Raw genomic sequence first — 27,191 nt, 5'->3', positions numbered from 1 at the left:
ACTGGACATTAAATGTATACGTGACCTCTACATTACCCATGTCTGTGCTCAAATAAGCACAATGCTATGAGCTATTCTTAAGAAAATAAAGCATTACAGTTGTTTTTAAAAACTTCATTGTATTTGCAGGACAAATACTTCAATGTAAAGTATATTAAGTATATATAATTTCTATAAAATTATAAATAACATCAAAACCAACAATAATACATATACAAAATTTAAATATAAAATACTAAACTATGGGTCTTAAAGAAAACTAACTGGCTAACCATTTGAAGGCAAGTCTGCTACAAAGATGAAACAAGTTTTGATAGCAGGTATATCTCTACAAGTACAGATCACTAATTTCATTATTTCCAAATCTTGTTTAGCTCAGCAACTAGTTCAGTTTTAAATAACTACGAATTTAAAAAGAAGTGTTTCTCTCAAAATGTTCAGACAAAAGGCAGGTTAGAAAAAATTTCTCTGAGCCTGGGAAATAGAAAAAATACCTCAATTTCAGTAAAAATATAAATATTTTTGTTTCATAAGTAACCTTGAAATCCTAGGTTTGGTAACGTAGGGGCTTTCTTCTCCCACCTTTGTTTTAATGTCTGGTTTAAAGTTCTTTTTCAGCAAAGCACTAGTCAAAGCACAAATGCAAATAAATCTTGAAATAACAAATATAATGTAACTTTATTCCCCAAGTATAAGACGAAATAGCTCAAGAACACAAAAACATGATATTTTGGGATACAAATACAAGCTATCCCATCAAGATACTGTCAAATTTGACATAATGTTCACATTTGTTTACAAATTTCAGTGGATATTAATGGACATGAATCTTCCTTCATTGCTCTTGAAGAACTCTATATACACAAATAAACTGAAGTTTAAATTGAATTTTTTTGCTTGTTAACTTAAATAAATTCTACATTAAACTTCCTCATAGCCAGAAGCTATAGCCCAGGACTCAGAGTAGAGAAGTATCTAAAAGATACTAATGCCCTCCTCTTTTCTTCTAGACCAAAGCTTTCTGATGCACATGATCTTGCCATCTTCCCCTGCAAAGAATAGTGGCTAGACTAAAACCTGACTAGTTGTGATTGTGAATAGTGCAGGATCACATTATTAGTGTCTGGGGGCTTCTGCTATACTGGAAAGGTGAGAGATAAAACAAAAAACTTATTTATAATTGAGATTCTAATTCTCAAGAAGTTTTCTGTAACTTCATAATGCTCTATTTCCATATATGTCTCATTTAATTATCTTTTGCATTTTATAAAAGTCAGAAAACAAATCCCTCAAAGAAGGAAAGCAAAGGCATACAAATTAAAATTAGAGATGAAATATTGGTTTGTAAACAGCATAAGGATTGCTGCAAAAGAAAGTGATGGAATTTCCATCCCCAAGGTTGCACACCAAAGCTACCTACCTTCAGTAAGTTTCTAAATGCAATACAGAGCCTCAATATAGAGGCTCCTATGTGGCTGAACTGGACTTAAACATAAAAAACCCCTGAGGTCACTGATTCAGCAGTGCCTTAATAATTCTAAGCTTCAGAAAACCAGGCAGTATGACCAACGACGTATCAGAGGTACCTGTGCACTTCAAAGTGCACGCACAGCTGCAGCTGCTCTGCTGCTTTGTGCTCACTTCTGAAGCTTGAGGAAGGTGGCCTGGAAGGAAAGCATCCCTTTCCACCCACCACCAAGTGTTTTCAGTCTGGAAGCACTTACAGGTCAGCCTCTCCCTGAGCTCAGGCGTTGGAGCCATGTCAACCGCGCTCTTGCCGTGGCAGTTGACCAAGGTGGGATCGGCGCCGTGGCTCAGCAGGAGGGAGCAGACCTCCACACGGTTCTTGGAAGCAGCCTCGTGCAACGGGGTGAATTGCCAGAGGTCCATAGCATTCACGCAGGCACCATGCTAGCACAGCAAAAAAAGCCTTGGATTAGGAAGAAATCATTTTCAACAACTAAAAAGCTTACAAATTTTTATTTTATTATAAAAATTGGTTCAAATCACTCATGTATGAACACACACACACAAAATTAATTAAAAATACCAGCATACACCAAAATACGTTGAATCTGCGAAAAATAATTGGAATTTTTATGTGAGCTGATTTTTGAACAGAAAGATTCAACTCTATTATCAGTCCAAAGAAATTAGATCAAGAAAAAAACACATATACTGTTTCAAAGACCTACAGTTGCAGGCTTCTGAAATGACAATATGATGTTTGAAAACTGTTATTATCAGGAAGAAAAAAATCTTACTTTTCAACTCTAATATAAACAATTCATCTAACACATCTAAATCAACAGTTACTACTTTCCATCCTTCTGCTTACCTTAAGCAGCAGCTCTGTAACCTCATAGTGTCCATAGGAACAGGCGTTATGAAGAGGCACAAGACCACTGCATGGAAGAAGAAGGCAAATAACAATTTTTTTTTAAGCAGCATTTTTAAAGGAGGAACAATTCTCTCCCTACTGGGATAAAAAGATAAAATTAAAGGTAAAATATTTTAAGAAGTTAAGCATTTAAAAATTAGGATTTACAATCTAATGAGAAAATCTGACTTCCCCAAACAACACATTATTTAAGAGTGGCATTAAAACTAGGGGGTTTGTTGCTTGGTTTTCGAAGGGTTTTTTTTTGTTGTGGCGGTTTTTTTCTGCTTTAACAGGCCACAGATATTTAATCTACCATTAAGACTAGCATTAGCTGGCTTTGATGTGATCTTTCTTGAAGCTATTAAGGAGGGGGAAAAGTCCCATTCCACATTCAATTTCCTCAACGGTGTTCTGCTTCTGCCTAAATAGGAACTCCTGTTTAAAATGTTATGTGAAAGGTTAAAGTCCCCAGATAACTCCAACTAAACTCCTGGGTATCTTATGACAATGTACAAATATCCATAGAAAGCAGACTCAAATTGCTGCTCTAGAGTGTGGAATGACCTGATTTTCCTCCATTTTTACAGTACAACCTATTTAACTGTTCAAGATACTTCTAAGAGAGTCCCTGTAATTTTTGTAGTGTTATATTACTGCAGGCCATACTTAAAAATGACACAAGCAAAGTAAATAACAGGGATTTAGTCACAAGCACAAGATGTAATAAAAGTCCTGCATTGAAAAGGAGATGTGAGATGGGTAATTACTGCAGAAGACAAAACGAGTTTAATTCAAGCCAAGCGTGACAGGCTAGTTATGGCTCAACAGATCAGTACACATAATACATGAAAACCATAATTAACCCCATAATACCTATGAAAAATACAGGGGGCATTTCCCAGGACTGCAAAAACAACTTGGAGATAATTAGGACAGCAAGTAGTAGACAGCAATTAAATAAACTTAATTTTAAGGTGATTGCTCTCAGAAGCAGCAACACATTTGTCACAGGAGAGGAAAATTTGGGGAAAATTTGTCTATCATTACTTTTCTTAATTACAACTTATGGGTGCATGTGTGAGTCAGAGAGAGACGACCCATTCCACAGAGCACTCAAAAAACCTGCCCCCATCCAAAATGATGGTCATCTCAGAGGACTGAGAGCTCCAAGGCCTGTCAGCAAGGACAATCCTGCAGCAATGCACCTGGCCACTTCTGCAGCATCCCCTCCCTTAAGGGATCCTTTCCTAAGGGAAAGGAAAGACCAGTGGAGAAAGAGCTGCTTCCTAGCCTAGGCTTCTCCTTGGGAGTAACTGGAAATGGTGGCCATTTAGAAAATACAGAACAATTCCTAAGCACTTTCTCCGAATTGACTCCATTGAAGAGAACCTAAGAGTTCTATAAAATCAATGTAGCCTAATTTAGCTCCTTAAATGAAAAGAGACAGTTATTCATAGCCTATTTACTTATAAATTATGTATAAATAAGAAACAGCAAGGTAAAACAAAACACCAGACTGCTTTGAAATGTGTGGTGCCACTAAAACAAAAAGTGGGAGCTTACTAGGATGTTAGATGTTTCTAAATATGCTTGGGTTGTTTTAAAGTTCAGTACAGATTAAGTATTGAAAGGTTTTCCTTTCTTTGTTTGCTTTCCTTCCTCTCCTGCTCCAGCCGCAAGTTCAAGTTTAACTTCACTACCTCTCACACATTCCAAGCAAATTATTGAAAACTCGTTACAGCATCTACACTGGAATTTTCTACCAACTGATGCTGAAATTTTTTAAAGGTACAAAAGTCCTTCAACTTGCTTAAATAATGCTGGATCTACCTAAATAGATATTATATGGAGCTTTACTGTAGGACTTTTGTGATTTATTCTTTGTGGGGTTTTTTTGAGGAGCGTGAGGAAGGTGTTTTGTTGTGTTTTCATTTTTTGGGGGGGTTGTGGTGTGTTTTGGTTTTCTGTGGTTTTTGTGTGGCCTTTTTGGGTGTATTTCTGGTTTTTTGGCTTACATAATATGTCATTATGCATTTAACAACAATATTGTTAAAAAAGCCATTGGGGTAAATGGACAGATCAAAGAGCTACAATTGGTGAAACTTTAAAAGTTTAAATACACTTAGGACTGTTTTGGAGAGAAAGGGAAAAATGGAAAGAAGCTATGAAAATTTAAAATCTCTTCTAACACTAGGCTGGACTCACCAGAAAATGAAAATACAGGAAGTTCCTCAGATTTGATGCTGAAGACAGCACACACACATATCTTACTTCTATGGATTCTGAATATAAAACGTATGCTTTTAACTAGGGCTCGAATTTCTACCATGTTAGGACTATGCCTAACAATCATGAAAATCATCATTTTAGAGATCAGAAATGTATGGCTGAGAACAATGCACAGATTTTAGATTTATCATTTCAGATTTCTGACTGCTGTGCACTTTGCTGATCTTACATTAACAACCACCCTTAATGCAAAAATAGAATAGTTTAGCCTCTACTGTATCTTTATTTTTGCTGTCAGCTTCAATGAAGATAGATCTATGACGACCACTAGTTGTGAGCACATGAGCATTATTGATGTTACTTGGAATTACATCCTTATATGTGAAACAGGATAATGAGACCATAGAGAAGTTTTTCAATACACAACTTTTACAAAGTCCTTGTATTTTCTCCCCATTGCCTTTCCAAAAATAATGTTGTTAGTCCATAATTTTAACAAGTAGTCTGTGAATGGGAGTAAAGCTCAAAGTTGGAAAAAAAAAAATTAAAGGTGTAAAAGAAGCCTTAAAACAAGTGCAATCGCAACTAATCTGAAGCATACTCAGATTTTGGAAGCAAATATCATATTCTTAGACAACTATTTGAGATTGTGCTGCAATATGAACCAAATAAATAATTCTATATCTAGACTAATACAAAACCACTGCTGCAAACAGGTAATAAATCAATCAATTTTACATACCCTTTGTCCTTTGCGTGTACATCTGCACCATGCTGAAGCAGAAGCTGGACTATCCGAACTCTGTTGTAGCCAGCTGCTAAGTGTAAAGGAGTGGACTGCAAAACAAAAGAAGATGAAGAATGGGAGCCACATAAATCTGAAGGCCTGCACTTCCTGCCATTGAAATACTCTTAGTTACTCTTATACATTGCATCAAGATAAGTTAGAGTATCTTTCTGTGATTAGCTCAATTAACAAATACACAGCACATGCAGGCCTCTCCTGTTGTCAAACAAAAAAAATATGTCTTAAGGTGGGTAAGAATACAGGCACCTCTAGGGCAATAACAGCCTCTTAATTTAAAGCAAATAAAAATAATTATCATCATCATCATCTCTGCACCAAAAAAAGTATCAATATGTGTTCTGTACTGTGCTGTGGTAAGACAAAGAGAAAACTGTATACAGATTGCAGTTTCCTGCAAATACAGCTCTTCATCAGTAATTCACCTTGCTGCATAATAACAGACTAATAACACCTTTCTCCATGGCTAACTCATATGAATTTTAACTGAAAGCTTTTGAGTTGAGTTGACAACAGTAATTCCCCTTGAAGTTTATTTTTAAAAGCTTTTTATTACGAAACAAATTTTGTGTGCTGTCTCAGCCTGAGGGGACTGCTTTCCTACAGAAATGGATGATGTTGTTTCCTCCTCCCCAAGGCTGAGAAGCAGAGGATTTTAAAGGGATCTTTGTTGCAATTTATTTTGTGGCATGCAACCAAATGATACAATTTTCTCACAGTAAAACCCCACACATAAAGCAGCTTGAAACACGGGAAAATGTACATATCTCACTGTATTCTGCCAAGTATAGATTTAGTGTCAGCATTAAAACATCGTTAAACAGTATTACAAGGGGAGATGTCACATTTCACTATTATCAAGAGGTTAAAAAACAAAAAAATCAAGACAAATGGTCTCATCTGTGATAAACAGAAGCAAGTACTGTATATCTATAAACAGTATGGATTTCCAGGAACACATATTTAATATATCTATAATTTGGAAGCAGTCTGTATTATATTTTACTAAAGTCTCAACACTTTGTTACTTGGCTTCAGAAAGAGTAACCACTTTCACAACTACCTGTGTATCATATCGAGGACACAGGTTGTACTATGAGAAATGACAGCACAGGGTATCACTTAGAAAAACACCTGGGAAACTCAGTAAATTTAGGGAAGGAGTTATACAAGTTTTCATAAGACCTGTGTTCAGAATTATCTATACTGAAGAAAACAGTAACAGTATGTTAGATAACTCTAACATTTCCAACATGAAGATCCCCAGAGTGTTTCCAAGATACGAAGTACCAGTAACAACAAAAATGTCCAACCTTTTAGTCATTTGACCATGCAAATTATTAGGATCTATTACTCTGTTTAAGGCTTCTACTACTGAATTAACAATTTAGACTAATCTAGAAGGCAATATATTCTTTTTATATCTACCCCTATTATAAAATAATTGTCTTCTGCGTTTCTAAATGCTAATGAAAATGTGGATAAGGATGATGCTGCTATTGACACTAGCAGAATACTTCAGTACTACTTTTTATGACAGTTGCCTTAGTTTGGTTACTAAATCCAGTTTTATCAATTGAATTAGTAACTCAGAGAACCTAAAATTAATTTGAAATGGACTACAGTGTCCATTTCATGAAACAGACAGTCTGTCCACTAAAAGGTGTAGATTCCAGAAAATTGGAGACAAGCATTAAATGTTTGGAACACTGCAGGATCCTTTAACCTCACAACAATTAAACTATATCCTTTCTTGTCTATGTGCCACTTCTAAAACAATTATGGCAGATTTCCAAAATTATGCTTTACTAATAGGAAACATTATTAACAGAGATGTTCTCAATAAAGACACATAACCCTGGAGTCTTGCTCACTCCTTAAAATCAAAAGAAAAACTATTATGACTCAGGCTGGGACTGTGCACTTTGCATTTCTAGGGTTAATAGATCTGCATTTGCCAAATAACTTCATTAGAGAAGAAACACAAAACTTTTCAAGTCTATAGCTGCACAACAAATGGTATAAATTAAGCAAATCAGCATTAACCCAAATCTTTAGACAACTTATACCCCTGTCTTTCAGAAAGGTGAGCTACATGCAGATACCCCATCCCCAGGACTGAAATACAGAGTATCGTGTCTTGCCCAGCACAGCAGGAATTATTTATCTGCAGCCAGGCACCTGACACTTGGTGTGCTTGCCTTGTGGGCCACAGCAGCCTCAGCGGAGCTGTGTGCCATGCTGCGGCCCCTCTCCAAGGAGGATCAACTGGTGCTCCCTGTGCCCATCCCTGGGGATGGGCTGAGATCTCCACCAGGCAGCATGCTTCAACTCTGCAACTGCAAACACCCAGTGCTGGAGAGGCAGTAGTCAGAGGGCCAGAGAGACCACTTAACTGATGGACAAGGACAAGTGAACACACACACAGGTGCAGGAGCAGACAACCTGGAGTTCTGCTCCCCCTGTGTCCACAAGCCAGTTGATCATTAGTTTGGCTAAATGACTCTTAAAAATGCTGTGTTTACATATGCTTCAGGAAGGAGAAAGCAGGGAGATGCTGTCTCCATGATTCTTAAAAACTTATCTTCCTTTCTCATAACAAAGAGCATTCATCCATACTACAGATTTAATAGGTAAAAATATTAATCTGGAGTTACGATTTTGTACGCTAATTACAGCATTTAGGTAACTAAAAGATAATATTGTGCTACATGAACTACTCATTAGATGACATTATGAGCCCTCAAAAAAAAAGTGAACTATGTCAGTAGAGAGTGATTCTTAAAATTAACATGCTATTTGTATAGCATCAGGAAAGTAAAAACTAAATACCATTGACAGCAATGTCTACTGCACCTGAAAGCTGTATCAAATTAATTACTTAATATTGCAAAAACAGATTCAATAAAGCTATTAATTAAGCTCTCCTCCCATATCTTGCAAAACTTGGCAAGACTTATTAACAAAACTCATTAGATGGCATTTACTTACCTTCCAAGACTCACATTCACAGTTACCAGGCAAATCACACCGGCTTACTTGCTCGTATAATTAAGAAGAGTATAACTCCATTTTTATTAAGTAAAGTAGACCATCATGCAAGATGCTCATATTATTTGAAAATTTTATGGCAGCTGAAACTGAGCCAAAGCATGTACTGAGAGCACTTTAAGGAACATCACTGTACACAAGATGGCAATTGCTGTCAACCTATATACCTACTATTTATTTATACTGAGGTCGGTGTTTTTGCCTTCAGGCTTTTTGATAATGTGTTGCCTGTGAATACAAGAAATGCATTTTTTAGATTTAATACTGTTCTCAGTGAGCCTTAGGTATTTTTGCACTGCTTTGTTATCAAGAGCTGATTTGATGACCCCTAGTCAAGGTCAGCCGCCTTGGACTTGCCATCCCCTGTTCACCTGCATCAAACAAAAGGGGCCCTGAGGGATCTCCAGTGCTGCAGGCTCTGAGCAGCTTCTGCTAAAATCTGAAAATTTGTTTCAACAAGCTGTCCACAGGCAGTGTGGGAGTTCCAGCTCCAAGCACTACTCGTTTCCCTTATCCTGCTAAACAGTCTTCAGCAGCCCTCAGACGGTAATGCTGCCACTGCCTCAGAAGAAAGTTTCATTTCAGATTCAAATTACATATTTTAAGGGCAACGTTAAACCAAGGGATCTTATGTAACCATCTTATATTATGCATTATCTGCATGATTAATAACAGCTACAGGAACTGTTTTAAAAACTAGTATCTCCTCTTCTTGTTTCCTACTGCCAAAACCTTTATATAAGGCTATCTGATAAAAATCTCAATCTATGTGTTTCTCTCATTCTTAACTTGCCATCCCAAAGGCTATTAAAATTAATAATCTTATTACATAAATAAGGTCTCATCACACATCTTATTTACATCAATATACAGTGATTTAGAATTATCACAAATTCATGTAATTGTCTACAGGAAGAGCACTATCATAATAAAGAGGCAACACTCTGATTTTGATGGTCAGCTCTGGCCTTGACATATGGCTACTCTCATGCTCAGAAGGTCCCCACAGGGATATGCACCAGTAAGGGTGGCTCTTACACAGATGGGGAAACAAGTAAAGCTTGGCAAAAAAATACCTAAGGATATTGTATGCTTATTGTTAACTCTTCTACAACACCCTGCTGACAGAGGACACACACAAAAAAGAGGGAGGGATTTAAAAATGTTTCATGCAGACTTTAATTTTTGTGACTTTTTATATCGTGTCTAATTATCTTCAGGTTTAGTAGATTTGGAAATTGCAGGTACGCAGCAAACTCCCATTTAACAAATGTAGTTAAAAAACGTTTATTGTATTCAGATCATACTGCCCTTAGAAAACAGCAATAAAAATGTCTTTAAACTCTTGTAGTTTGTCATACAAACTCACTTAAGAGAAGTGTTTCACCTCTTTTAAATTAAGAGCACAGAAGAGACCTTTGTTTCATAGTTTTACATAAAAATGTTTTTAAAGACATCCTGACTCCTAGCAAAGCAAACAACTTCCTCTTTACTGTGTTAGGATTTATGACAGAATCTTTCTTTCCAATCGCAGCAGTCTGTGCTTGATGCTGCTCTCTTGCAGACATCTCTAAAATGAACCACATCAATCATGAGGGCGCATCAGGAAGACATTCCGGATGCAAGCAGAGTACCTCCTGTCACCACTTTATCATTCTGATAAATGAGGTAAGAAAACAAGTTGCAACAACACCACAATCTTGCAGACACATTCCTAAACTTTTCCACTGTGGAAATAATGAAGCTTTTCCTTTGCTTCTCAGATACCAACTTGCATTCTAATTTTAAACAGTGGACCAATCTTACACCTTCATTTTAAATGAACTTGGAAGCTTTCTTGGGAAATAGCTCATTAACAGCTGTTTGTATTGAGCCAAGACTGGACTTGCATACAAAATATTTCCTTCTATAAACACTTCAAAACACTTTCAAATAACTCAAAATAATTATTTTATATTCCTGCTTCCTACCAAATTCACATTTGGTACAGAAGAAATAAAGTTCCCTATCCCTGATTGAATAATTATGCTTTTAATGAGCAGGAAAGGGTCCATGCTTCTGTTCACCAGCCACATGGCTTGTCACCCTAATCGTGCAGCTTCCTTGGTCATTTTATAGCAGTACTGAGTTATTGAAATTTGTGGTTGACAATTATGCTTTAGGGACAAACTTATAGATGCTGCTTCAGGAAAACAAGTCATGTCAGACTGCTGACTGTAGATGAGCTAGCTGCAACTCTGGAGATAAGCAGAGGTGAAGAGCTTAAACTACTTTTCTTATGTAAAAAAAACATAATAAACAAGAAACAAACTAACACCCCTACAAACAAACAAAATTCCTAAAGACAAGAATTACAAAATGCTTAAGGAAGACATTTCTCACTCCACTGTTATCAGTGCTAAATTAACTGCTTCATCTTCAGAATACAGACTCTAGTAATTAATTAGACTATTGAACTGGACAAGCTTAGTATAGTAAAATTCAAAAAAATATCATGTCACATATTTCACATACTGCTTTCTAACAGCTAATGACAGGGAAATGAACTGAACAGCTCACTAATTCAGAATCTGCAAGTCAAACAGTATCTTAATTTAGAGGTCTGGTATATCAAATGATCTCTTGGCAGGTGGGGGGTGGTGGTGGTGAGGAACCAACTGTTTTGAGCTGTAAACCAGCAAAGACAAAACCAGCTTGATTGCACAGACACAGCAGTGCTAGGGCAGAGCATCAATGGGCAAGAATGTCTACAAACTCAAGGAAAAGAGTTCAAAAACACAGAAAGAGAAGACTAAAAATACTGTACACACTGACAGAGTAAGGCCTCATTTGGAAGAGACTGCTTGGGTGACAGACCAGCTCCTCATATCCAGTGAGTATTCAAATTTATTCCTTCTAAGGGGAATGTACTATCCAAACAACTGACTACTGAATGCTTCTCTAGTAGATCTGACCTTTGAGAGACAAGATAATTTTCTGATTGTATATCTGAACCTTTAAGACCACATGACAAGGGTTGGCATTAGTTCCACACATTAACACAGTGACCCTGTTGTACTGCAACTTGGGCTAAGTGTTGACAAATAATGGGGCAGGAGATTTATGAGAGAAAAGCTTTTTCAATCACCTATGTGCCTAGTGTAGGGAAGGACCAACAGCATGACAAGCGTGATCTTGCATAGGAGTAGACAAAGAAATAATTGGAGTGTCTTCATCTCAAGGTTAAAATAAGGTAGAACAGGAAATCACAGAATCAACTAGGTTGGAAAAGACCTTTGAGATTGAGTCAAACCTATGACCATGGCACTGAGTGCCACATCTAGTTTCCTCCTAAACAGCTCCAGGGATGGTGACTCCACTAGCTCCCTGGGCAGCCCATTCCAATGACTAATCACTCTTTCTGTGAATAAATTCTTCCTAATGTCCAATCTAACCTCCTCTGATGTAGCTTAAGGCTGTGTCCTCTTGTCCTGCTGCTGCTTGCCTGGGAGAAGAGACTGACCTCAGCCTGGCTACAGCCTCCTTTCAGGCAGCTGTACAGTGATATGGTCTCTTCTGAGACTCCTCCAGGCTAAACAACTCCAGCTCCCTCAGCTGCTCCTCAGAGGATTTGTGCTCCAGACCCTTCACCAGCCTCGTTGCCCTTCTCTGGACCTGCTCCAGCACCTCAACATTCTTCCTGAACTGAGGGGCCCAACACTGGACACAGCACTCAAGGCGTGGCCTCACCAGTGACGAGTGCAGGGGAAGAATGACTTCCCTTGTCCTGCTGGCCACACCATTCCTGATACAGGCCACGATGCCACTGGCCCTGGCCACCTGGGTACTCGGCTGGCTCACATTCAGCTGCTCTCAACCAGCATCCCCAGGTCCTCTTCTGCCTGGCTGCTGCCCAGCCACTCTGTCCTCAGCCTGTAGTGCTGCAGGAGTTTGTCACCACTTTCAGAAACAAACCTAGAAACACAGACTAGGGGCAACAAGGTAAAGGGCTCAGAGAGACACTTCAGTCTGTAAATAAGAACACCATTGATCTTTGAAGAATTTCACAAACAGCAGATCCCATAAATGGGACACTAGTAATCTTTGACCTCTTCCTAAATAAGAATCAAAATGCAACACCTCCTCCCTTCTCTGAAACTCTTCTATATATACATGTATCACAAACACCATTTGGCAAAACAGTTCCACAGAGGATGTGTCAGAAAAATTGAGTAACACTTCTCACAAAACCATAGTATTCTCAGAAAACTGATCTTTACAAGAATCTCTTCCATTTCTACATGCATATGATGAAGGTGTAGCTGGGGATGGAACTGCAGAATGAAAAAGAAATTCTGGGGCTTTCACCATGAAGCAGCATTTGTAGTTTTCCCAGATTCAGAAGCACAGAATATATCTCTGGCAGCACTCAATGACACAGGGAGAGGAACTTTGAGATGGATTAGCAGAGGAGCAGAGGAGTATATGCTGTTTCTTTGGTGACAGATACTGACAGCTGAGGGAACAGTGGCTTGCTGAGCTACATAAGAAAAAATTACACTAAAGATCCACTCTCTTCTCCTAAAGGAATGTGGCTGATGTTATTTAACACTGAAAGGAGATCTATGCTGACTTGAAGATATGGCTGAACACCACACAGAAGCTACTCACAGTATCATTGTGTCCAGCATAGCCATTTTTAGCAATCTGAAGATGCACACTGAATCACCAGAGAACCAAAACTGCTGGGTTTTTTTGCTGTTGCATTCTCTTCTTTTACCACTTTCTGTCAAAATCTTTCATAGAGTCATAGAATAGCCTAAGTTGGAAGAGACCCATCAAGGATCATTGAAATCCAATTCCTGGCCCTGCACAGAACCATCCCCAAGAGTCACATCAGGTGCCTGAGAGTGTTGTCCAAACACTTCTTGTACTCTGTCAGGCTTGGTGCTGTGACCACTTCCCTGGGAGCTGTTCAGTGCCCAACCACCCTCTGGGTGCAGAAGCTTTTCCTGATATCCAACCTAAACTGCCTCTGACACAGCTTCAGGCCATTCCCTCAGGTCCTGTCACTGGTCCCCACAGAGAAGAGATCAGTGCCTGCCCCTGTTACTCCCCTCACCAGGAATTGTAACTGCAGTGAGGTCTCCCCTCAGTCTCCTCTCCTCCAGGCTGAGCACACCAAGTGACCCCAGACACCACTCACACAGCTTCCCCTCAAGGCTCTTCTCCATCCTTGTCCTTCTCTGGGCACTCTCTGACAGCTCAGTGTCTTTCTTATATTGAGGCACCCAGAACTGCCCCCAAGGTGAGGCTGCCCCAGTGCAGAGCAGAGCAGGACAATCCCTCCCTTGCCCAGCTGTGCCTGATGTCCCCAGGGCAGGGTTGGCCCTCGGGGCTGCCAGGGCACAATGACTCACATTCAGTGCCATGGACCAGGACCCCCAGCTCCCTTTCTGCAGCGCTGCTCCCCAGCCTCTCGTTCCCCAGTCTGTGTGTACATCAATATTTTTCTTACTACAGTCAACTAACAATCCTTTATTTCCCTTTTCTTTTTACCTATCTTATTATTTTTACTACTTCTCTCCTTTAAGTATTTACTTTGCTTCCCCACCTTCCCCTTCCAACTAGAAACTTTCCAGGCTTCAGTTCATAATATACTCTCATTATTAAGAAGGAATAAATTAATTTGACCAGTCTCTCTGTCAAATTAGCACTTCACTCATTTTATTAAAACTTGGGTCAGAAGAAACTGTTATGAACAACACTTGCATATAGACTGCATTTCAGCTCTAGTGCTGAGTAGGAAATAAACATACGTTATATTTTGGAATTTAATTAAAACATGAAATATAAAATAATTAATAAAATTAAACACACAAAATTGTATTTTTGCATTACAGTGATAATTTGCAAATTTTAGAACTAAATTACTTTATAATCCAATCAAATAGCCTTCACTATTCCTTTTGAACAGCAGTCTTGCAAAATACAGGGAAAAAGGCAGAAAATTTATCTTGTAATTCTAATTGAAAAGCAATGATTACTAGAATATTCTGAAGTATTTCATTTGTAAGAAATAAGTTTCTTTGATAAGTAGTCACATATAATATTACTTGGAAAAGACTAATCAAATCTAAATTTTCATGTTCATCAATGACATTGCATTTTGGCTTTTTCCTTCCCTTCTAACCTTCATCTGCTGCCTGCTTAGTCAACTTAAACAATGATTTTAAAAATTGTTATGTAAATACCTTTCTCCTTTCACATGAGTATTTGCAGTTCTTTTCATTTAGAACTAAATTGATAACTCTAAATTATCCATACAACCTCTGAAGTCAATGATGGGGTTGTATGAGCAAGTGATAACTGATGTGCTGGGAGAAATCAGAGAGGCAGCAAGGGCAGAAAACACAAGGGCTTTGGATGACCTAAGAGGTGAAATGTTTGGGTGCTATCAGTGATTCTTCTACAGAGGAAGTGCCTTTAAACGCCACATAGGTAAATGTAACTACTGGGATGGTACCAAGTGACACCTGAAGCAAAACCTTTCAGTAGAAGCTGTCTTTAATAGCAGCTATAACACACTCAGATTCAACTCATCCACAGGGGAAATGCTTGCTAAAATAATCCAACATGAGGCACCAACCTTCATAAAGTGGAGCTATGAAAAAAAGGGCAAGTTTTTAAAACTAAGCTAGAATTGGCAGGTAAGAAAATGTTGTCCTTACAGACAGCACAGAAACTACTAGTGAAGATAATACTGGAGATGCTTTGCTAATGCATACCTTCCATTGAGAAGGGCTTGATATAGTGAAAGAAGCACACCAGTTTAAGTAGAAACTGGTGAAATGGATTCAAACTATACATAATTTCTTGCAATCAACTAGGAGCACAAAATGCACCAGACAGTTCAGTGGGGCTAGGTGATGCCAGGGCAAGAAATGGAGGTCTTACAGGCAAGAAGGCACTGTGAAGAACTGAAGGAACTTTTTGTATGGTATACATCTTAGAAGAAAGAGTAAGTCTTATTCCAGAATCCTGGTGAGTGAGCATGTGCATATTTGGGAGCATGGAGAAGCTTGGCAAAGGATCTCCCTGAAACTAAATTAAGCATAGAAGAAGTAGCCATCCCCATAAACCAAAATGAACATCAACAAATTGCCAGGACCAAACTAGATCCACTCTAGAGAGCACAGGAGAATGAAATGGGTGAATTACTGGTTGTACATGACTTTCACTTAAGATTATTTTGGTATGTGAAGACATGGAAGTTACAAACCAATCATTAGTGCACATTTTGGGGAACTACATACAGGCCTGTAATCTTGATGTCTGTACAAGTAAAAATACAATATAATAACAGCTAGAATTAGTGAACACCTGCATAACACAATCTGCTTGGGAAGATTCAAACACTGTTAAAAGTAGTACTACATTTAAAACTTGAGTTTTCTGAAGCAGCCAACAAGCACATGCATAAGGGTAAGCCAACAAGACAGGTTACAATAAGTACTCATTGAGTTTTTAACTAAATCCTCACCAATGGTTTATTAGGAAGATGATGTTAAGTCCTCAGGTGGTTGCAGGGCAGCATGCAGTGATGGGAAACAGTGTACAACAAAATGATACATATCACAACAGGAGGAGGTCACAAAGTACATTAATACCACACTCCAAAGCAAAAAGCAACAAGAAAGCAGATTGTTTACTTCTCAGTACTTCTTATGCTCACATGCAGGGATTTTGAGAGGAAAGTGACACCAAGCATAGAAATATCACCTACAGCATTCACTACACTCAACCATATTCAACCAGTCATTCATTCAGTCCCTGGACTGAGCTGCTGCATTTCAAACAATCTCAGCAAGCTCTGTGAAGGCAGGGCTCCACTCCTGAGATCACAGTAGAAGAAGTATCAGTACTCAGCTTCTGGATGCTCTGTGAGCTGTTAGGAGCCAAAACCAGAACACAGCTTTTAGTTAATGTGCATAAAATATTACATGGCAGCTCTGCCCAAATCTGCCAGTTTGACTTGTTTTCTCTTGACAAGAGATGGGTAATAGCCTAATGCAGGACGTCATCTCCTGTGTGAAGCAAATCATCAAGGAGAAAACAGTTCAGGTATAAAAACCCCCATGCCTTCAACACCATTGAGGCTTCCTGAAGAGCACATCAATAAAGATCTAACAAATGAGATTTCCTGAATTTTAGAGAACAATACAAAGAGAATGATGACAGAGTAAACAATTTCTTTCTAGTCCTTTGGTGCACAATTTCTGTTTGTGGACATGACAGAGTACACTTCAAATAATACGTGATGGGATACTCACTGAAATGTTTTAGGCAAAATATTTAAGATCTTCTAACAGAAACTTAAAGGCAAGTTTTACATTTTATTCATCTTTGGATATAAAAGGTTTTAAGTGACATCAGGGATAGAAATTAAGCCAAGTCATCTATACCATAGAAAGTCTGCAGAGGCATTCTTGTGTTACCCATTTTGATAATTCTTGGCAGATGAAGTAAAATAGAATCACAGCATAAAAAAGTGAATAACTTGTCACTTTTTCTAACATGCATGAAGCCTGGGAACTATGGTTTTATAAGAAATAAAATAGTGTTTTAAATGCAAAACACAGTTGTGGCCATTTTTTAATGTTCTTTGTATGTATATGGCATTGGGCACTTCTGCCCAAGGCACAACACAAACTTTATGACACTTGCTTTGTAAAGTTCTTGTAATGTTGGAAATGTCACCTTTTTTTTTTTTTTTTTACAGTACGCCATTAACTAATTCCAGAAAATACCTTCAATTTTGAATGCAGGATTTGATTTAAAATATTTGACTCAAATATTTGCCATGGTCTAATGAAAAGTGTCCCTGCTCATAGCAGGGAGGCTGGAACTAGATGATCTTTAAGGTCCCATCCAAGCCAGGACATTCTGTAATTCTATTTATCGATCTACCAGCTCACACCCCTTGATATAACCTTGATATACACATGTTTCATGAAACACACACAAGTTCAGTGCCAACAAAAACTGCAGTGTCCAGAAGCCATCAGCCAGAGCATTACACAAGCCAACACCAGCTAACAGCCTGCATGGTTATTGCTTATTTTGATAACTGCAGTTCCACAGTGCTGTAAACGCACATCAGGAAACTTCTGGCAAATCTTTGCAGGACCACAAATGTAGAACCCAAAATCTGCACATTCCCCACCCAAAAAACTGAGTCTATAGCATTTCATTAAAACCAGACTGCCATTTATGCCAGTAAGCAGCAAGTGAGCCGATTTAGCAAGGGCTTGTCTATCCAGTTATTCTGAAATAACTGTTTTGCATTTGTGGAGCTGTCTTTTTTCCGAAACAAAATGACAATTCATGAAACAAATTTTAATATTTTCATTTGATTAAATTAATGAAGGAGAAGGCACTCATTCCGAACCAAGAATAATACACAGTTAACTATTATTCTGTATTACTCCATTGCTCCTCTCCTTTGCACTAGTTGGTTATTTTTTTGTTGTAGATAAGCCTTAAGAGTAGAGACTGTATTTACAAGGCACACAAACAATGTATACCAGCAGAAGAGTTCATAAAGCTTTGAGAAAGATGAAATGCAAATTGTGAAACTAGGCAAGACAAAAAACTCCAGACATGTAAAGTCCACACTGACATTCAGATATACCCTTGGGCATGACAAGGCCTTACACTGGCTATCTGTTCCCAAGTCTTTTGCTCAAATAAACAACTTTTGTCTGTAGAAAAGTACATTTTCCTAATACTCAAACAACTTTTTTATTGTATATGAAATAGTTTCTTCAAAAATATATCCCACGCCCATCTGAATATAATCTCTATGACACAGATTTACAGAACAAACAGACCTATGGATTTATGCAGTATTTGTTTTGATTTTTATTCCACAGCACAAGAAAAATGCACACAATTTTGAAGGTTTACTGTTTCACCAGCACACAATGTGTTTACATCTTGCAATACATGGCATTTTTCTTCAACTCCCAGCTCCTAAAGCCAAGAATATTACAAGGGAATTTAAACCTCTACCCAAGTCTGCAGGTTTAATAACTGTAAAGTGAAAGCTTGTGAAAATGTGGATCGATTGTTCCATACAAGACCCAGAAATTGGAAGGTATATCAATTTTCTTTCCAATTGCAGGATTTTTATTGAAAATGGCTGCAAACAACCAGAGCTGTGGAACAGGGGTTGCCAAATTCACTTACCAGCAGCAAATTGGAGACTCCCTGGTAAGAGGAGACATAACTCACCTGATTGTGTTAGAATTTAATTTCTCTTTACCAGCCCTTTGTTTACAGGCTGACCTCGCAATACAGAGAAAGATGCAGAGGAAGCAAGGGAAAGAATCTGCAATTTCATCCAACTACTACTTACTACCAATGCTACTTGGTATCAGGGATGTCACATAGCAAAAGCTGAGGGGCACTTTGTTCTCAAGATCTTTTGCAGTGGTTACCTCAGGCCAAGGATGCTGCTACTCAGCACTGCATTGCAGACCTTCTCACACTTGGATTTCTTACATCTGAACCCTGTGCCAATGAACCGGAATGAGGCCATGCATGAGAAAAACCAACATCCCTACAGAAGGAAAGAACGGGCTTAAGCAACAGCTTTAGTCAAAACCAAGTGGCAAGTGTGTCTCCTATGACTCACAAAGGTTAATGAAAAGGCTTGTTACTGGTATACTGAATCCAGAATTGTCAATAGGTAATTTGGAAATGTGTAATAACAAAGGCATTGCAGAAGCAAAACACCAAAGACTGGTAGTGGGAGATCTTAAGGACTGAAAACTGGGAATAAACAATGGGACACTACTAGTCAGAAGACAACAGTGACGATAAGTGAGGTAGAATCACGTGCACGATAGAAATGGCATTTTAATTAATTGCCTATTTTTTCCCCATGGGATCACTACATTATCCACAGTACTGGATGGTCCCATGCAAGGAAAAACTGAGGTGCGTTGTTTGCAGGATCCCCGATTCACCTGTTGCAAAAATAACATTTCTAGTTTCCAAGGAAGGACGTAGGGAGGGAAGGTGCAGGACAGAAAACAAAGTAGCTGTGGAGGAATTAAATTCTGTGCTGCCCTCTGCTAGCAATTCCTGCCTCAAGTTGAATACCTGAGATCACACTGTCATAGGTAATGCCATTGTATTCTCTGTTTTTCATATGGTTGATACAAAATGTAAATAGAAAATGCAGCCACAACAGAAACTTTTGTTCGAGGTACAAAGCAAGCATTTTTTTTTTAGTTAATGACTTTTCTATGGTTCTAAGAGCTCAAAATATTAGATATTTGGTCTACTTCAAGAGATGCACCTCAAGAAGACCACCCAAAAAACTGTCTTTTGGATAACTCCTCACCAGAGGAGTTGGATTCCTTTGCATATGAAAAGGAATTGGTTGCATATGCAACCAATACCTGAATATTTTAGTGCCAGCATGATCTGAGCCTGTATAATGCAGAGCAGGAGCAGGATATTATGTACAACCAAAAATCCAACCTCCTATTGCTAATAGCTTCCATGTTAGCTGGATGCAGATCCCTTTGGAAAGCTATGATTAGTCATGTGGGAAGTATCTTGTAGAAAAGAGTTCTTATCTGAATTGCTGAAACCAATGCTTTCTTATCAGCTCAGATCCTTCTGCATTTTTAAAATGGAGGCAACATCAATTTCTTCCTTAAACATATTAAACAGCTTTCAAGTGTTCACATCAGCTTCCTGAAGGAAATAAGTGGACTAAGTGCTTCTACTCAACCTGCAGCCATTATATGTGCAATTTTAAACCTGTCTCTTGCCACTGCTTTAGGTAAGCAGAGACTGTTGTAACAAGTCAGAAACCCAGCTTCCATGATAAAGTAATACAGTGTTAATTTCCAGCAGAGGAACCTGGTGATTTAAAATAGTCAAAAAAGATTTTTTGGAAATTCTCTCATAACTAAGTCTTGAAAAAGACTACCCCAGAGGAAAACATTTGAGGGAAAATAATAGGGACTCTAAAGCCTACGCACCTTTACATAGATAAACATATAAATAGATGCCTTGGCTTCTTAATAGGGTGAAAGTCAGTACCATCTGCTAAGACCAACACCATAGGCTTGTCTTCTAGAAGTCATTAGATAACAAAGACCAAGGAGACCAGCAGAACTCAAAGGCAGAATGCAGGGAAATTTTGGACCCATAGCAATATGCAAGTCTGTGCACTGTGTCTAAGTTCTGTTCCGATACTTGGTGAGGCAACGTGAACAGAAATAATGCAACATGTAAATATTACCTTACACACAACACCACATTGTAGCAATTGTGCAAATTTCCAGTCTCCTGTTAAAAAACACCAACATCAAAGCAGGACTAATTGCCATGAAAAATCACAATTATATTTCAGCTCAAGAACTGCTTTTTAAAAAGTAAACAAATAAGACAGTTTTAAAAAAACAGGTTTTGTGAAATTTACCCTTGTGTAATACTCATTTGCTTACACAGTACCACATAGCTCTGCACTATACAGCTCATTATTTGTGCCTTCATAGAGACTCGATAGGCACATAAGCCAGTACTTGCACAAAAATCAATCATTACCTAGCTCAATGAAATCACAGTTCCTAAGATATTATTGTTGATTTTCTTTGGTCATCAAAACCCCCAAAAACTACCAGGATCCTTGGTATGCAGGAACGCTTCAGCTGATGTTTAAAATTGCTCTTTGTTTTGCACACTCCTTCATTTTTCCCTCCAGAAGATAATGGCAAGAGAAGCCACACAGAATATATTCCCTCTTCAGACAACAGCTCAAAAGCTTCAGTAATGTGAACGTCTCTGCAATGACCATAACCTACCTAAACTGTGACTTTGGAGGGAAAGAAGGAAGTTCAGTTTTCATTCCTATTTGTCTTGACCTCTATCCGAAATAAATAGATGGAGCAATGGTTATCAGCACCAGATGTAACTGTTTTAGAATCATGGAATCCTGTCCAGTAGGAATCAGACTCTGGTTGTCAATACTTTTCAAAAAGGCTGCAAGCAGCACCCAGAATGCAATAAATCTTTTTTATTTTCAACCTTAGCTGGTTTCAAACCAGCAAGATCCTGTCAAGAGTTTTCCATTCCTTTTACCCATTCTATAAAGCACAACTTCACAGCACATGTGGTGTTTGAACCCCAGATGTTAGTATGCATGGGACACAGAAAAATCCCCTGGGGGGGGAGTAAACTGAATACAGTTGCACCCCCAAATATGGGAAAAAAATAATATCATCTCCTAATACAGAAAAAATAATTACCCATTCAGTACTGGAACTCAATTTCTTTACCCACACAGCTAAGTGTTCCCTTATCACTAGACTAGAGCTGGACATCTCAGAAAAATCAAGGAATGCACAAACTGAAGAAAGAGGTAAGCAGACTGAGGAAAGAGTTGGTGGGTACAGCTGTGCTGCAGAATAAGCATGATGCTGAGAATCTCGGGCCAATGCGCAGAGTCTGCATTCCTGGCCCTGAGAGCTGCATTAAAACTGTGGCCTTATGCTGTCCTAAGTTTGAGACTTGAATACTCAGAAGATCTGCAAAACATAATTACTAAAAGCATCAAGGAATGCAAAAAGCAACTTCCAAAATGCACAAATTCTCAGCTAGTATAAATCACCACAGATCAATGAGAGGCAGCTACACCAGTGGAGACTTCCATTTACAAGCTCTCTTAATTTGCATTGCTTAAAATGAACAAATCCCAAGTCATCTTGCACTAGGACAGGACCTGAAAGCTTTGCTTTACAAATGAAATACTTAACAGTTATATAGCACACTTACTACAATGCATTAGTAAACCTTCCATAGCCTGTACATATGTGGTGATAGAAAAAAGATGTATCTGTTAGACATAATTTTTAAAAAGCTAATTAATATCAACAGCAAGGCATCTTAAAAGCAGTTTCAAAAACCAGTGCACTTACCAAAAACCAACATATTTTCAAAGTGTCCACACACAGGAGCTTTAACTGCAATATGCTTTCCAAGCTTTGGGCATAAATTTTCTAATTCAGAGGCTGCAATAATACATAAATACTTTCTGCTATCTCAATATGAATTTTAAAAGCTTAGGGTTTTTTTTTTTGTTTTTTTTTTTTTTTTACTTTGAAGTGATAAATGCTCAAGAAAACATCTGCAAGGGCTCATTCTTTGCCCTGCTGACAGAAGTCATAACTCTGTATTTGGCCTTAGATCAATAGTGAATGGGGGTTCAATTATTCAGAAATGCACTGCTGTACACCACCCCGTTTAATTATAACACAGGGCACTATTAATACCTAAACACATTTCTACTTGAACAGCAAAGTCTTAAAAAAGGAAAAGGAAATTCAAGAAATATGGGCAATATGTTTAATCTTAAACTGTGGGGAGTCTTTCATCAATTCCATCACTGCTAAATTAAATAAAGCCCTTGTTCAGTTGCCTGTCCTCAGTTCATAAAATCAATTGTTTTCGAAACCTGGAAGAAGCATCAACATTCAGTCGGTGATAAATGTAAATAAGCAAAAAACTGGCTGGGTTTTCCACCACATAGTATGTATGGTAGACATTACAATTGATAAACATTTTAAAATGTGTATAAAACCCAGGAATTTTTGTGCAATGGAGCTGTATTTTTTATATTCAGTAACAACATACCTTTTAATCAAAAGTGTAAACTGGCCTGTCTTTACTGATTTCAGTGGAACTGGGCTGTTCCACAACAGGTCCAGGATGGGCAGAGGTTTATACTATGCCTCAAAACACTCCATTGGAAAAAAAAAATATAAAAGAAATCACTCCCATGCTTTTCTCTCCAAAAATAGGATGTACTGTTACAGGTGAAAGACTTTAATAGATACATATTAAAAACATTCTGGTACACAGTTAAAAAATACCAAAAAAACAAACCAACAAATCAAACCAAAAAAACCCCACCACCCAACATTTGTAAATCAACAGTCTAGACAGACTATCATCTCGAAGTCCAAAACATCAAAAATCATAGGCTCTACTTCTCACTCCGTATGTTCTTCCCTCCTCCAGTTTCAGCCTAATTCTTAATTTAACTCATTCAAACATCTCTGCCAGAGAAAGTCAAAACAATAATGTTAAATTTAAGAAAATGCAGAAGGTGTTAAACACAGCAATACAGTGCCAGTCTATGTGGCAGTGTATTAGGAGCTAAGCTGAATAACAAGCACCTCACCCAGACAATGTTCAAATACAAATAATAACTTTCTTCCCTTAGTTATTTTATCCATCTGCAACAGTACATTTTGTTTTTCTTACAAAAAGTCTTAAAGTTTCTTTTACATGTATACCAGGGTTTGGCATTTAAAAGACACACACAAAACCCATGTCTGCCGACTTAATCTGTCACAACTGCCAGTGTCAAGTATACCAGCATTTAATTTTATGGTGAAAATGCATCACAGGTTCCTCCCCACCATACATTCTTGGTTTATACATCTATGCTTACCAGTATGCTTAAATTGGCCTTTCTTAAATAATTGAAATATAAAGCAGGTATTAACTTACCTTACGCCCATCACTTGCATGGCAGTTCACATTTAAAGGAGTCAATAAAGCCATCAGCTTTTCTTCATTACCACTCCTGTAAATGAGGAAAATATTATGGAAAGGGTGGGAAAAGGGCAGAGCTCTTTGATATCCATCTCCTCAGTAAGTATTTTGCAAAGTATAGTATATTGAAATTTGTACTGTGGCAGGGAGAATGTTGGATGGCTAAAGAATCTTCTGAACATTTCAAAACGAAGGGTAAATACAAAAAAGAATACTACATTTGCAGTTAAATGTGTTGCAAAAGATCATACAAAAGCACCTAAATTTCTCTCCTTAACCTCATATTTCCATTTTCTAATTTTACAGATCCTTTGAAACCCATTTGTCAAAATAAATTATCTGAATTTAACATATTTTCATAGCATATGGCCCATAACATTTGAAACAGCTATATACCAATACCCAGAATTTTTAGAAGGGTTAACAGTCTATATAAATTGGTCTTGTGCAGTCAGAAGGAAGGATGAAAAGCACCTTTGCAATATACAATTGAACTTTACACCTTTTGTATAGGCGTCCTTATGTTCTATTCTGATAAAACCTATTTTCAAAATACATCCTATGGTAGCAATAAAAACCCATAGAAAAAAATATTCCAATATTTAAATTGCCTCTAAAAAGAACAGTCACAAAACAATAAAGAGGAATTAAGCAGCTTAAAGCAAAAACTCAATATTAACCTTATAACCACCATAGTGGGGGATTTCAATTACATAAACAGGCTTTTACATTTATACCAGACTAAAGTCTGAAGAGATTTATGCTAATTAAGTGGTTTGCTTGCAGCATTTCATGGAAAGGCAATGACAAAACAGTACTATTTTAAAAACCCCTTTTCCTTGCCTGCTTCCACCCCCAAAATATGTTTTATATTCTAAGCAGCACTCACCTAGCAGCTTCCAGGAGTTCGTCCTTCTTGTATTCACCTAAATGATTGCAAAATATCATGCTGTTAGCATTTGGCAGAAGACAGATTAAGAAATGCAGTAGGAAGCAAATACAGAATTAAAACAGAGAAGAGGAGAAAAAAGCCCACACCCCGCTGGGTGATGGAGCTGTGACGTTAGCCAGCTTGTGGAGGCAGCATCACCAGTACCTTGGAGACGGGCAGCAAATTGACGCATCTTCTTGTCCAATCCTCAGATGGAAAGGCTTTCTTCGGACAACCAATGACTGCGAAATCTTGTGTCCAGAAACACAGTCCCGCTGATAACAGCATGTCAGCTGAAGACAATGTCCCCACCCCCTGCCCTATTCAGTATGTCACATTATACTTGGGAAGCATAATAAATTCCAAGACAAAGCAAGGCAGTGCGGCTTTTGAAAAGGTACAAATTACTGATCTCCAAGGCTCTCACCTGCCTATTTGAATGGTAATATTACACTTCACTAAGTTCTTTAGAAAAGCACGGATTAATAAAAAAAAAAATCCAGGTATTGTACCATCTGCCACTTTACAACAAAATACATGTTTGAAATAAAAAGCACAGACAAAAGAGGATGAACTCTGCAACAGATTTTGCTACAAGACTCTGAGATTAGAGATAACCACGAGTAATGTTAAAGCAACATTTATATTTGAAATCCCGAGTTAAAATAGACAACTCACAAGGATTGCTGCAGCACAGCACTAAAACTGCATGTTAGTATTTTAAAAAGAGCATGGGACAAGATAACCTATGGAAGTAAGACAGAATTCTACAAAGCTGAATCATTATGACATTGTGCAATACAAATGGAATGGAATTTCAATTCAGAAATTAGAAAAAATAGCTTTTTAGCAGCTTTATGCAGTCAGAGAACAGAGCGCGTCCTAGACCCAAAAGGTAGAGGGTTTGAAAAAACATACTGTATACCATCTGCCAGAGAATTAAAGCCTCTAACCACAATGCTGTAAGAAAAACAAGAAAAAGAAGCAGTCACAAAAGAATAAAAAACCCCTTTGTGCTGCCTCCTATGTGTAATTTTAATAAGCCTCCAGTGAAACCCTCATTACAGGTGAGGAAGGACACTGGGCCATGGAAAATGCCATATCAGATGGCAGGTAAGATGGAAGGTTCATCTGAAAACATCCCTTAAAGAACTTCTGTAAGGTGCAGGAGGAGGGTTAGAGTCCCCATCCACCACCAAGAGCTTGGTCCTCCCCCCACCATGGCTTCTCCACCTAATGGCAAAGGGTGACAGGAACCACAACAAAACCAGACCTTTCCTCAAGGAGTTCCCTTTATTTTAGCATCCTGCCTTCGCAAAAGGGTAAGGAGGAGGTGAGTACACACAACCATGCACTTCCTGCCTATTTCCTTGGATGCAGATGGGGAATTTTCAAAAACAATATCTACATCTCATCATATTGGTGATTTTTCCTTTCCCAGGTGTGTTTAATTGCTTTCTGAATGATAATCAGCTTTGGGAATTCACAACAACCTGCAGCAAGAAGTTCCATCATGCCACTCACATAATGGGTCTCCGAGGAGAGCTGGTCTGTGGAACCCAGCAATGGAGCAAATAAGTTCAAAGCAAAGGTGTAACTGGTTATTTCAAATATAGACCAGGAAGGTTAATCTAGCTTTTGAAAGAATTTATGTCTATGTTAAGGAAAGCTTCATCATGAGACAAAGCAAATGACAGAAATATGACTGCCCTTGAATTGCTACCACTCTCCAGCTTCATCAGAAGAGAGACCTGTCCACCACAGGCAACAACCTTTTCTAAGCCATGGTACATGTTCCTCTTTTTCTATTTTAATGAAGATAAAATACTGGGCACAGTTGTAAATGTTTCAAATCAATGGTAAGTGAAAAGCTCTGGCCAGCATGTGAAGAAGAAAAAAAGACCCTTTATTACTACTGCATTGTTTGTGCAACAATCTCAAACAGCTGGATTTCCTTCAGTAGAGTTATTGGCCTGTATTATATCAACACTTAGAGACCTAACCAGATTAAAATAACTCTTTGCACATTCTGGTTTGGCAGTGCATCTAGTAGTTCTAACCAGGCTTTTGAACATACTAGGTTAGAGAAGAGTAATAACATTTTTCCTTTGTGCTCAGTAAGTTAGTATTTTATCACACAAAAGCTGTTTCCTCTAATACTTTGAATAGCA

The 27,191-nt window shown here is 38.1% G+C and overlaps 1 protein-coding gene across 1 annotated transcript in view; it reads right to left on the bottom strand.

Annotated features, from left to right (window-relative positions):
- Window positions 1-27,191, bottom strand: part of TNKS (tankyrase) — a 129,158-nt gene that overhangs the window by 38,331 nt on the left and 63,636 nt on the right. Inside the window, exons 4-8 of the mRNA XM_030271537.4 lie at window positions 24,979-25,015; window positions 24,045-24,120; window positions 5,355-5,449; window positions 2,339-2,405; window positions 1,725-1,911 (exon numbers count right to left, since the gene is read on the bottom strand). Coding sequence (XP_030127397.4) covers window positions 1,725-1,911; window positions 2,339-2,405; window positions 5,355-5,449; window positions 24,045-24,120; window positions 24,979-25,015 — 462 coding nt within the window. The remainder of the gene's footprint in view (window positions 1-1,724; window positions 1,912-2,338; window positions 2,406-5,354; window positions 5,450-24,044; window positions 24,121-24,978; window positions 25,016-27,191) is intronic.

The sequence above is a fragment of the Taeniopygia guttata genome, chromosome 4, assembly GCF_048771995.1.
Source record: "Taeniopygia guttata chromosome 4, bTaeGut7.mat, whole genome shotgun sequence".
In the NCBI taxonomy this organism is placed as follows: domain Eukaryota; kingdom Metazoa; phylum Chordata; class Aves; order Passeriformes; family Estrildidae; genus Taeniopygia; species Taeniopygia guttata.
The sequence above is the reverse complement of the archived record's forward strand: the minus strand, read 5'-3'. Positions and strand labels throughout refer to the sequence as shown.